Below are 13,206 nucleotides of genomic sequence, written 5' to 3'. Positions count from 1 at the left end.
AGGTCCATCCATGTCTCTACAAACAACCCAATTTCATTCCTTTTTATGGCTGAGTAATATTCCATTGTATATATGTACCACATCTTCTTTATCCATTCCCCTGTTGATGGACATTTAGGTTGTTTCCATCTCCTGGCTATTGTAAATAGTGCTGCAATGAATATTGGGGCATGTGTCTTTTTTTTTTTTTTTTTTTTGGCTGCCTTGGGTCTTCATTGCTACATGTGGGCTTTCTCTAGTTGCAGCGAGCAGGGCTTCTCTTCATTGCAGTGTGCGGGCTTCTCATTGCAGTAGCTTCTCTTGTTGCGGAGCACGGGCTCTAGGCTCTCAGGCTTCAGTAGTTGTGGCAAGCAGGCTCAGTAGTTGTGGCTTGCAGGTTCTAGAGCTCAGGCTCAGTAGTTGTGGCACTCAGGCTTAGCTGCTCCGAGGCATGTGGGATCTGCCTGGCCCAGGGATTGAACCCGTGTCCCCTGCATTAGCAGGCAGATTCTTAACCACTGCACCACCAAGGAAGCCCGGGGTATGTGTCTTTTTGAATTATGGTTTTCTCTGGCTATATGAGACAAGTTTCTCTCTGCACCTTGGTTACATCATTAAAAATATGGATCATGGCAATGGTACACTCCTGCTAGGACTTTTGTGAAGTTTAAGTGAGTTAAAGCGAGGCACTTAGAACTATGCCACAGCCTTGGTAAGGGCTGTGTACCAGATAGCTTCTGTGATTGTCATTGGCCCGTTGTCACCACCACCTCCACCACCACTGATTTATCATACAGTGCTGGGGGAGTAAAGCTGAGTAGGTTGGATCTCTGTCTTCAAGAAGTCAAAGCTGGGACTTCCCTGGTGGCACAGTGGTTAAGAATCCACCTGCCAATGCAGGGGACATGGGTTCGATCCCTGGTCCAGGAAGATCCCACATACCGTGGAGCAACTAAGCCTCTAGAGCCCTCGAGCCACTATTACTGAGCCCGAGTGCCCCAACTACTGAAGCCTGTATGCCTAGAGCTCATGCTCCCCAACAAGAGAAGCTAATGCAATGAGAAGCCTGCACACCACAACGAAGAGTAGCTCCCACTTGCCACAGCTAGAGAAAGGCTGCACACAGCAACGAAGATCCAATGCAGCCAATAAACAAACAAACAAACAAATAGATGAATGACATCAGACTTTATCCCACAGCCCCTGTAGAAGCCATAATACAATGAAGCAATGTCATGGAAATTCTAAAGGAAACGTTCTTCCCACCCACCCATCATATGTGAGGATAAAAAAAGACATTTCTAGACATGCAAGGTCTCACAAAATTTACTTCCCAAGTACCTTTCACAGAAAGCTACTGGAGGATGTGCTCCAACAAAATAAGTCAGTAAACCAAGAAAAAGGAAGACATGGGATCCAAGAGCACGGCATTCAACTCAGAAGGGAAGAGAAGGAAATTCCCAGGGTGACAGCTATGCCACAGACAGATCTAGAGGGCAACTGATCTAGATGGGGCTAGGGGAAAGAGCTCCAAGGATGCATGCCTTCAAGAGGGAAAAAAAAGGAAAAAATAACTCCTGTGTTTGACTGCATAGGGTTGGGGTAGGGCTCTTTCCTGCAGACACCCTTGTTCAGCCTTGTCCCACCTGTCCATCTGACTAAGGGGCCAACATAGAGGTGTAATTCCTTTACCCAGCATTCAACTGATTCCTGAAATAGCCACCAAATGTTGGGCAGGATGCTGTCCACACCAGAAGAAACCATATTTGCTAAAGACTTAGGTAACAAGACACCTCTAACTTGTGGAGTGGCCAACAATACGAGTATTCTGAAGGAAGTCCTGCAGGGCCAAACACAACCACAAACCCAGAGGGAAATTCCTGGCAGACATCCAGCCTCTGGTTTCCTCCAGCATAGCAGTTGCAGACTTCCTCCCAGGAGCTGGCACTCAGGGGCATCTAGGACCACACACACCCTGCCTTCCCCTCCAGGTACCTGATAAGTAAATGGTTAGAAGTATGTGGGCTCCCACATGTCACTCCCAGATGCCACCAGGGTGTTATACTCACGGCCACATGTCCCCCCTCCTCACTAAGGAACCGCCGAACGTCTCGGAGGGCTGCCAGTGCACACTGCCTTTAGAAAAGAAAACACGGGTCAGCCAAGCACCTGACTGGCTGCTGCAGGGCAGTAGGTCAGGGATATATCCCATGCCAGACAGGAGGGGGGCAGCCCCTGGGGCTCCTTCTCTCTTCTAAAGTTTTCTCTTTCCTTGGGAAGATTTTCAGTGTTTGGTAACCCTGCTCCTATAGATGGAAGGTTATGTGCTCCTGGCCATCAGGAATACTTTTTTTTTTTTAATTGGAGTATAGTTGCTTTACAGTATTGTGTTAGTTTATACTGTACAGCAAAGTGAATCAGCTATACGTATGCATAAATTCCCTCTTTTTTGGATTTCCTTCTCATGCAGGTCACCACAGAGCACTGAGTAGAGTTCCCTGTGCTATACAGGAGGTTCTCATTAGTTATTTATTTTATACATGGTATCAATAGTGTATAAATGTCAACCCCAATCTCCCAATTCATCCCACCCACCCCTGCCCCTTTCCCCCTTGGGATCCATACAGGAATACTTTTTGAAATACCAGTTTTCTGTACTTTCCTTCTCCATCTCAGCATGTACAAATCCAGCCTGCCATTTTGCCATATTCATGATTTCTAACTGTCATGCATTTCCCCTGATTATCAAAATAAGCACTTTTAAAACTCAATACTCCCTTGTATGTGTGTGTGTGGAGGTGGTGCTGGTGGTGAGAAAGGAGAGACAGTTACACTGGCCCCCAAGGCAGCATTAAGCTTAATGTTCAATTTTCTTTCCTAGAAGGGAGATGTGGACCAAGAATGCCACCTGCTATATCAGCAAAAAAAGGATGTTGCAGCCATCAAGCCATCAGTCACTGTAGCCGTCCCCAAAGTTGCACCCTGAGAGGGTTCAGGATGGAAAAGAACAGGGTACTGGCCCTAGACAGCTGAGGTGCATATCAAAAGAATGATTCAGTGAGCCCAGACCTGGCACCTCCCTTTTCTCTGCAGAGCAGTCCCTCAGAGCTATCTGAGAGGCTGTCTTCTGGCCTTAAGTCCTCAGTTTTGTCCCCTGAATAAAACATAAGTCTCAACTTTTAGGGTGTTCATTTCTTTCAGTGGACCAACAACTCCTGAATTGATCCCTTCTGGAGGAGGGTGCCATGTCTCTGCCTCTTGCACCCACATCCACAGATGTTCTGGAAGGCAAAACCCTCACCATGACTGACCACTGACTACACTGTCTGTCCTCAGAGCATCTCAGCCTTTTTGTTAGTGCTGCAAAATGGGTCCCCACGTATAAGGATCTTTCTAACTTTATCATTTCTTTTATAAGGTCTGAAGATAGATAAATCTATGCAGGGGAGCAGGATTTGCCACCCCAAAATATGTCTCTTTACCATAAGGATTATTTTAGGCTGATTATTTTTAAGAAACTGCAGACATAGGAGAAGCTCTGAAAACATGAGTAGAAGTTATCCTTTTTGGGAGACGTTTACAAATATAAAGGAAATCTCTGTTCATAAGGGTGTCTCCCTTGCTGTAACAAGAGGAGGGAGATGACCTTATCTCTAGAAACTATTATCAATGCTGAAGGCATAGATTGATTGATTGATTGCTTGATTTAGGCTGCACAGCTTGCAGGATCTTAGTTCCTTGACCAGGGATCGAACCCAGGCCCCTGACAGTAGAAGCTTGGAGTCCTAACCACTGGACAGCCAGGGAATTTCTTGAAGGCATAGATTTAAATCTGCATAACAACCTTACCCTTGTTTAGCGGGCTTTTCCTGGTAACTTCCCCTGACCCCTCACCCCCAACATCTTCTTTTCTCTTTAGCTGAAGATGGTATTTAAGGGGAGGACTTCCTGGGTCTCTCACATGTATGCAGGAGGTACACGTGCTATTAAACTTTTTTTCTGTCCTGTTAATCTGTGTCATGTCAATTTAATTATTAGACAAGCCAAGGAACCTAGAAGGCAAGATGGGAAAATTTTTCCTCCCAAACACTATTACCTGTATTTTTTGATGTGAGAGTAAAGTTAGATTTCCCATTTGTTTGATCTTGGGATTTTGTGCGTAAATCCCTAGTGCATCAAAGGACTGTGCTATCAGGGCTCTCACCAGGCCACGCCAGGCCAGTGTGCCCAGGCATGGAGGCAGCAGCCGACCAGACTGCTGGGGTCACGAGGAAACTGGGGGCAAGAGCTGAGTCCAGGTCAGTGGAAGGAGCTCTGCTCTTATGCATCCTTGTGAGCTTTCTCTGCCCTAGTGGGTCTTTCAATTAAAACCTCAAAGTGCTTTCTTCTGCCAAAAATCCTGAATTCTGAGAGCCCAGGAAACTGGCATTGATAGGGACAGAGAAAAGGGACAAAGTAGGTGATTAGTTAATCCTACTAAGGGATCATAAGTGAAGGAAAAAGTATGGGAGACCCCTATAAGATAACGACCACTCCAGAAAGCAGGATTGCTTAGCAACAAAACATGCCACAGAAGCATGAGACTTGCCCCCAAACAATAAAACAATGGTGGCATGAGACCCACATCCTGCCCAGTGAGGTAAGTTAATGATTCCTAGGACACGCTCCTATGCGCTCACTAAAAACAAAAATATAGGGAAAGGGTGACATTATACTGAGGTATTTACCATATTTTAGTATCTGCTACCACCTTTTTGCTCATTTCCATTGTGCCATGACAGTCCCAGTTTGATCATGTATGGACAAAACTCCCCTGCACGATGTGGAGGGGGAGGAGCTGATGATGGAAGCTTGATGTCTACTCAAGAATGAGGAAGAAGGTGGTCTTCTCCCCCTCCTCACTTTTCCTTTGATTATAAAACTGTAGTCCACTAAGTTCTGGGCATAGCACCCTCCAGCCCACCCACTTGTAAACCTCACAGGTGTCCTATTCTAATAAATCAGTTCTTATCTATCACTTTGCCTCTCGCTGAATTCTTTCTGTGCTGAGACATAAAGAACTAGAGCTCCTCAGAGCCTCCTGAGACACATTTCTACAGTTTCAGCATGGCTGGGGCCATTTCTTGCCACCCACATATAGAACCCCATGATCTGGGCTAAGATCTCCGTGGGCTGCTCTGGCTGAGGCTGCACCAAGTAGGAGGGACTCTCAGGGCCCAGGTGGAGATGCTGGGGGAACAGCCTGGGAGCTGGTGCGTGTATGGGTGTGAGTGTGGATGGGCACGCACGCGCATGCATGGGTGGGTACGTGGATGTGTAAGTCTGTGAGTGAGCACCTGTGAGCATTCCCTGGGTCCCTGTGAGAGTGCAGCTGTGCACGTACAAGAGGGTGTGTATGGTAAGATAAATATATTTGGTTTTTGTTCTAGGTTCTTGGCAGAGCTCCTAAAACCCTTGGGATTTCTTGAGTGATAGGAGTGACTTTTTTTGTCATTCACGAGGAGCCCCTTTTAATCACACCTGAGTTGATGCTAATGAAGTGACTCAGGGTGGGGCCCTCAGACAGCCTCAGCAGACAGTGATGAAAGGGTTGGAACTTTCAGCCCTGCCACCATCCTCCAGGAGGGGAGGTGGGGGCCGAAGGTGAATTGAATGGTGAGAGCTGGAGAGCTTCCAGGTTCAAGAGATGAGGTGCTGGGAGGGTGCTGGGCCCCAAGAGGGCTGGAAGCTCCCCACACTGCCCCCTTCCTTGCCTGTGCACCTCTTCCACTTGGCTCTTTCCGAGTTGTAACCATTATAATAAACCAGTAAATATAACTCAAGTATGCTACTGAGCTCTGTGAGCTGGAACAGTAATCTGCTGAAGAGGGGGTTGCGGGAACCCCCAATTTATAGCCAGTTAGAAGTATGAGTGCTCCCCTGCCCCCAAGACTTGTGACTGGTATGTGAACTAGGGTCAGTCTTGAGGGACCAAGCCCATAACCCATGGGAACTGATGTTAACTGCAGGTAGACAGGGTCAGAATTGAATTGAATTGAACTGCTGGACACCAGTTGGTATCAGAGAAAACATCCCAGTGTACCCAAGCCCGTGTGTAGTATATGACTGCAAAGGCATCGGTATGATTGAACGTGTTCATGTGCACATGGGATATCGCACAACTGTGTGCAAAATTATGCGTTTTCACATGTTCCAAACATGCACACAGAGGATATGTATGTGTGTGACTGCCCACATGCATACATATGGTGTGTGTACACACCTTCCTGTGGTATGTGACTCTGCACATATACAAGCATGCTTGGTATGTATTTACACACATACCCATGTGTATATAAAGAGGGAGCACCTGCACATGCATCCATGGCTGTACATGCCCCCTTCTAGATCTTCCACTGTGCCCAGCGTTAGGGACAGACCTCCACATTGTGTAGCTCCAAGAACTGCAACAATGTATATGTACCTGGGCCTCTGGGAAATGCAGGTTTCTCTTCCCAGGTTTCCTATTTTTAAAAAGTCTGATCTTTCCATTTTGCCAGTTACCTGTGGGACATTTTGGGCTGGTTAATGGGAAATGGCCCCATGGCCCAGGAGCCAGACCCAGGCTTTGGATACACAACGGAGAGCTTCCAGGAACAGCCAGAGGATGTACCTACAGAGAGGCACACGTGAATCTGCCCCCAGCATCTACTGTTCGGGCCTCTGTTCCAACTGGGTGACCCTGGACCACTTCCCTAACCTCTTCTGAGTCTGAGTTTCACCATGAGAATTAATCCCAATGCTCCTACCTTCGATGGGCAGTCTGAGCAGAATGGGCAGCAAGCTCTGGGAATGCCAGCGTCCCTGTTCTCCCCGCAAACACTCTGGATTCAGACAGGCCTGGCTTCAGATCAAACCCTGAGTGATCCCAGACAATACCACCACTTCCTGACCTCAGTCTCAGGATCTGGGGGAGTGAGGAACCACAGCCCACTGTGGGAAAGATCAAAGCAGCTAGTGAGTGCCACAATGTGAGGTTGCTGTAGGATTTGCATTTGATGCAACCTTTGATCTACGAATTGGGTGATGCTGGAATGATGGACAGGACAGTTTTGAGTGGTGCACGGGCTTAGATTTAAGTCTGGGCTCTGTGAAGCTCCTTGGGATCTTGTGCGGGACTCCTGAGGCTCAATTTCTTCAAATCTAAAATGGGGGGGGGCAAGGGGGGTTGGCCATGGTCATCACACACCCAGCGCACAGTAGGTTCAAGTATCAGTCCCCTCACTTTTGTCTGGGTTGTTATCACAGAGGGTCCACCCTCGAGTTTTACCCACAATTCACAATTCGGTCCCAGAGGGCTGAATGTCAGACTCCTCTTCCCGTCTTAGTGCAGCAGCAGGCCCAGCCCCACTGACCCAAGAACAGAGGCACTGAAGGCCGAAGCCCCACAACGGGGAACTCCTGCCCCCTGGTGGCCAGAGAGGGCGCAGGCCAACCATGGCAATAGCCAGTGGCTTCTGGCCTGGGGCTTGATTCGGGAAGGTCCCTAGAGCAGGGCCAACCTCTGCTCAAAGCCCTGCCACAAAGCAAGGGCAGGAAGCTTCCTGATAGCTCAGTTGACACCTGCTGAGAAGAGCATAGCATAGCTCCTCAGACCACAGCTGGTGCTCCGTTTCTCTGGAGAAAGCAATCAGTTTAAGTCTGAATGGAGACGGGGAGTGGGTATCACATGCAAATTTCCAACTCGTCACCCAGCAACACTGAGGCAACTTCAAAGGAAAGCCAAGGCCTACCGGACACATGCCAAGAACATGCCAAGCATCCTCCAAATATCAGTAGGAGGTTTATCCTGGGGCAAGGGAGGAAAGGCCCCAGTTCTGGGTCTGATCCTTCTGGCTTTGCTAGAAGGTGTCAGGAGGTGGTCCCACTCCCATTCTGCCCCACCCCTGAGGCCTATATCTCTGCTTCACCTTAGGCTCCCCTGCCTATCAGAGCCCATCCCCACAGACAGCCTGAGGAAAGTGAGTGTGGCCTCTATGCAGTCAGCTGCCCTGCCCCGGCTAAGCCTCCACCATCTCCCTGAAGCCACATGCTCTCCTCCCACAGATACCCGGCAGGGGAGGGCAAAGCAGGGCTAGCCACCAACGGGCCACATACCTTCTCCCTTTGTCCCCAAACCCATCACATCCCCACTCCCACAACATCCTTAGAGGTTCAGAAATCAGCCCTGTTACAGCCTACAGGGCAGGGCAAGGCCAGGGCTCAGGAACAGCTTGGTCACTAGCAACTGGGCTCGAGGGCCTTCTGCATAATCCCACACACAAACTCACTTCCTGATTTTCAGGCCCTCTTCATTGTCTGGAAGGAAAAACTCAAAAGACTTGTATGTCTTGACCATGTTCCGGCGATACTGGCCAACGTTGAATTCTAGGGGAAAGGAGAGGCTCAGTTCACACAACAGCATTCCTCCCCAACCCCTGATTTTGACCCACCCCCAGGCCCTGTTGCAGACTTCTCAACACCCCCCCCCCAACTAGGTCCCAAAGCCCCCTTGGAAAGCTAAGGCTGAGTCTCACCCCGCGTAGGCACGCCAATCCAGTTCAAGTAGCGAGTCAGCTTCTTAGAGATGTAGGTCTTGCCCCTGGCAGGCAGCCCCACCATGACAATGAGCGTCGGGCAGTTGGTCATGCAAACTGAAAGGCAAGGAACAGTGTGGAAGGAGGCCGGACCCCTCCCAGTGTGCCCCTCCCTCTCTGCCTAGGGGTCCTCTGCCTCAGGGCACAGGACCAGCGTCAGATGTGCCTTCCCAGGCTCCTGGCAGCTGAGAGCTCCCTGAGCACCCCCAGACTCTGGTCTCTAACCAGCGGTGGCATGCCCCGTTCCCCAGGCCTGTCAGTGCCTAGCGAGACACCGCAGGATCTCACCAGCCTTTACCCTGATGTGCACCATCAGATATAAAGTTGGAGCTGCCATGGCCCTGGCTAAACACTGCGGGGGAAATCCCCCTGGCAAGTGGGACAGAGCCAAAACCCAGTATTGGTATTAAATGCCTGCCTGTCATCCAGGAACTCGCTCCCCCACCCCAACAGTCATTCAGCATTGCTGCTCACACAATACCACTGCTTCCGTTCCCCAGGGGAATTTCTCTTCACCTACAAAGCCCGGAAGCTGCTTCTGCAGTGAGTCCTTCCTCCAAAGCACCTGCATGTCCACCTGGTGCCCTCTCTCCCTCAACCCAGTCATTACACCAATGAGTTGCTCTCCACAACTGATCACTTGGGATGAAAGCAGCCCTGCAGTGTCTGAGCCACTTGGGATCCTGAGGCCTGGCAGAGTTGCTGCTCAAAAATTGTGGGCAGGGAAGGAGAGGGAGGCACCTCAAAACCCACCAGGGTGAAGGCCACAAGGCGCTGAGACCAGAGATCTGGGCCAACGCCCACAAGGGCGGTCCCTCTGATAACCACTCACCGCCATTCCATGTGCCACCAGGTCAGTGTCCAAAAAGAGAAGCTGCCAAGGCTGGAGGCGGGGGAGAGTCTGGTCCCAACCCCCCAATCCCTGGCCCGCTAAGACAGACACCAAGGCAGCAGAACTGCCAGACTATGCGATCCAGCTCAGCTTTCAGTGTGGTCTCACCTGGGAAGCCTCAGGAAGCTTCCCTTTCATCGTCCTCAGGACCCGGGCCAAGTGAAACCACAGAAGACAGATAGACAGATGTGGGGACCTGTCACTGCCCCTCCTTTGCCCACATGGCTTTGCAAGTGCTTTCACCTGGTAGCCCTCCTCAGACAGACTGTTGGAGCTCACCCTTCAACTTGTGCCTCTCTCTGGAGCCGGAGTGCAGGGGCCCCACGGGCAGCCCTGCCTGGTGGTCAGAGTCAGTCAGGCCTGGGTTCCTATCTTGACTGTGACACTTACTGGCACCTCTGAGCCTCGGTGTCCTCACTTGTAAAATGGGATGATAATTCAACAGCGAGATCTAGCACTGTCCCCGTGTAAGAGCTCGAGCACTTCCAGGAAGTGGTGCCCTCTGCCCAGCCTTGGCAGCCTGCCTGGCTAAGGTCACAGATGCATCTCAGGACTGCCCTTGGGACTTGGGGTGCAGAGGTACCTGTCTGTCCCCAGGCAGGCTCTGAAGAGAAGTAAAGGACACTGCGTGCCAGTGGGGACTCCAAAGCTCCTGTGCATGATCTTTGGGCAAATGTGACCCATTCCATGAGCCCCAGGGGATCCCGCAGACACAGGCTGAGGGTGAGCAAGGGTGAGGAAACTTGCAGAAAAACCTCAGCATTGGCTAAGGCGAGAGAAAAACAAGTTAGGCAAGGCCCTGCATCCTGAGGGCTGGCCCAGTGCTGCTGGGGCCTGGGCTGTTTGCACAATTCCTGGCCACTTGGCCAGGGCTCCCAAGCAAGCAGAGGGCAGTACATCAGCTACTCAGTGTGGGGGAAACCTGTACCCATCCTGCTCCCTCTGATGAGGCCACCCCTTCCCACGGCCCCCTCAGGGCTGGGGTTCCGCATCCCCTCTTCACAGCTTACATTTTCCCACAGATGCCCTTGGCTTCCTCACATAGCATTTGGTGACAGCATCCCCCCACCCATGCACAGCCATGGTGGGCAGGCAGGGCAGTAAATCAGGGCTGGGCACAAAACAAGAGCAATAAATTACCTACCACCTCTGTTCCTCAAGATAAGATTCCAAGTAAATGATCCAAAAGAAAAATCAAAGTACAAGTGTATTCACAACAGCTCTGCTTGCAACAGCAAAACACTGGGAAAGTCCCAGCAATTGAGAAACTGCAAACCAAGGCTCACACGGAGGGAACACACTTGAACCAAGGGTGGGTGGACCAGGTGAGTGCGGACCTGCAGCTGGAGCTGCAGCTCTGGGCTCTCAGGACCTTGACAGTGAGCAGCAGGACAGCAGAACACACAGTTTAGAACATGGGGCATGTGCGGAAGGAAATCTGAAAACATGTCAACTCAGCTTTTCTCGCTGGTTCCTGTAAATTATCTGTAAATTTGCTCAAGGCCACAGGAGCCCAAGGAGTCAAGAGGATGAGACAAGCCTGGTGCTGGATAGTGACTTCTTTCTGGTGGTATCTCCGCAGGGGCAGCCACAATCCCTGGAGTGGGTTCCAGAACTGAGTCCTGACCTGCACCATCCCCAACTTCCTTGGGCCAGACTTGGGAAGGGAGAGCTCTTTAAAATAAAGCAAACTGACATCACTGTCCTGTTCAGAGGGGACAGAAATTCGTCTCTCCTACTGTCTTGTGCACAAATCAGTCGTGTCCTTACCCAGGAAGTCTTGCCACCTTTTGGCTAAGAAAAGCTATCAAATACCATCTCTTCTACCATGTTCCCCGAGTCCCCTCTCCATTTCCTACCCCATCTGCCCCCAGAGCTCCTCCAGGTCAATGACCAGAAAAGAATAGCTTCCAAGGCCCTCTGTGTAGCTCTGAATTTTATCAAAAGGAGGAAGAAGTGCTAATGGAGAGTGGGGGAGGAAGAGGCAGGGAACATCCCTCAGCCAACCAGCCTCTGGTGCCCTGAGGAGCTCGGACTAGACCCCAAAGACAACCCACCACACAGCACCGACTAGGGCCCCTCATCCTCTTCTCTATAAAGCCCTGTGATCAAGTCAACTTCCATCCATCCTGACCCTCAGATTCCCACCTGTCCTTGTGGTCCTCCAATCTAGTTAGAAGCCCACTATACAGAGGGTAAAATACTGCAGGAATGCAGGCTCAGGACCTGAGGTGCTGATTCCCTGTTCATTCACTGCTTACTCCCTCCTTGCTATGAAGTGTGGGACCCTAGCCTGTGGCCCAAACCCCCACACAATCTTCAGGTCTCCTCTTTGGCCTCTTGGGTGCTACCTCCTCCAGGAAGCCCTCCTGTGCCAGGCCAGCTCACAGTCCCACCCACTGCAACACTCTGAGGCAGTGCCATGGCACAAGCCCCTCTGCTCAGGCCAGAGCCACGTTTTAGTTGCATACCTGGAGCTTGGAGGAACACAGGTCTGTCCCAGGGGCAGTGAGACCTGGGCAAGTCCCCTCCCATTGGGCCTCAGCTCCTTTGCCACCTGAAAGGGGGTTGGCTTGGAGTTTCAATCCCTGACTTTGAGGTATGGAGAAGCAAAGAAAGAACGATGATGATAAATAACAAAATTACCTGCTGCCAGTAATCAAGCACTTATCAAGAGGCTCACAGCAGCTTCACAGTGCAAGGATGATGACTGTCTCAGCCCTACAGATAAGGAACCTGAAACCTACAGGGTCAGCTCTTTGCCCAAGGTCACCCAGCTCAGCCACGACGCAGCTTGAGTGTTGCTGCCTCCAAAGTCCACGTTCTCGCTCCTTTCCCTTTATGTAACAACAGAGGCCACCCCCTAGTTAGGACAACACACCCCTGACACAGACTGACTAGAAGCACAAGAGAAAGGGGCCTGGCCCTCCACACCTCCAGAAAAGTCTGGAAGGAAGGCTGGCTAGGGTATAGCCATCATCCCTTGGGACTGAATATTGGCTGGAAAGCCATGGCCCCAGGGCTAAAAGCACTCCAGCAGGACCTACATTATGGTCAGAGCCATGACCCACTGGAATGTCTGGTCAAAGCCATGGGCACCCGTACCAGGTCCCACAGTGTGCTAAGAGATACACACACTCCTCCCCCAGGACTCACATCCCAGTCAAAGTCAACGCCCCCAGGTCAGCCTCAAAGCAAGACAAGCACCAAGCACTCTCTCCTCTCCTATCATGCCCAAGCAGAGGTCAGGAGTGTAGGGAGACCCCAGAGCACAACACAAATTCCTGACCTCCGTTTCCAAATGTGTACCAGGAGCTGGACTAAATGTTTTCTGTGGACTTTGCCAATTTGCAAATTCATTACAAAGTTTCAGTTACTCCTAAAATAAATCTTTGTTTTTCTTGGTAACAAAAAGTTGCAGACTCATTTAAGGACAAGCAGAAAATCAATGAAGTGGATTAAACACCTAGGACCCCAGGAAAAGTAAGTCACTTAACAATTCCATCAATTTCAGCATATCTTCCAGATGCTTCCACCCTCCAATTCTGTCACTCACCCACAACCCCACCTGGATGCTTACACACCCATGGACACAAAGACAGGCCCATATAACAGAGTGGTCTCACTGTCTCTATCCTGAACACATCTGCACGTCTCTGAAATTCTCCCAAAACTCAGTTTCACACCCAGAGATGGGCCTTCCTCCCACCCTTGGGCCTT

The 13,206-nt window shown here is 50.5% G+C and overlaps 1 protein-coding gene across 7 annotated transcripts in view; it reads right to left on the bottom strand.

The window, feature by feature from the left end:
* PFKFB4 (6-phosphofructo-2-kinase/fructose-2,6-biphosphatase 4) overlaps positions 1-13,206 on the bottom strand; it is a 57,350-nt gene that overhangs the window by 39,822 nt on the left and 4,322 nt on the right. For 6 of the 7 annotated variants that reach the window (XR_009048683.1, XM_057704540.1, XM_057704544.1 and 3 more), the window contains exons 2-4: positions 8,535-8,651; positions 8,289-8,385; positions 2,049-2,115 (exon numbers count right to left, since the gene is read on the bottom strand). Coding sequence is in view for 6 of the 7 variants with exons in the window: in XM_057704540.1 (XP_057560523.1) it covers positions 2,049-2,115; positions 8,289-8,385; positions 8,535-8,651 (281 nt within the window). In the remaining variant the exon portion in view is untranslated. Of the gene's footprint in view, positions 1-2,048; positions 2,116-6,767; positions 6,952-8,288; positions 8,386-8,534; positions 8,652-13,206 lie in introns of those variants that run through there. The other variant, XM_057704545.1, reaches the window with a different exon arrangement.

The sequence above is a fragment of the Hippopotamus amphibius genome, chromosome 13 (genome assembly GCF_030028045.1).
Source record: "Hippopotamus amphibius kiboko isolate mHipAmp2 chromosome 13, mHipAmp2.hap2, whole genome shotgun sequence".
NCBI classification, from domain to species: domain Eukaryota; kingdom Metazoa; phylum Chordata; class Mammalia; order Artiodactyla; family Hippopotamidae; genus Hippopotamus; species Hippopotamus amphibius.
Note: the sequence above shows the minus strand (reverse complement) of the source record. Positions and strands in the feature narration are given on the sequence as shown.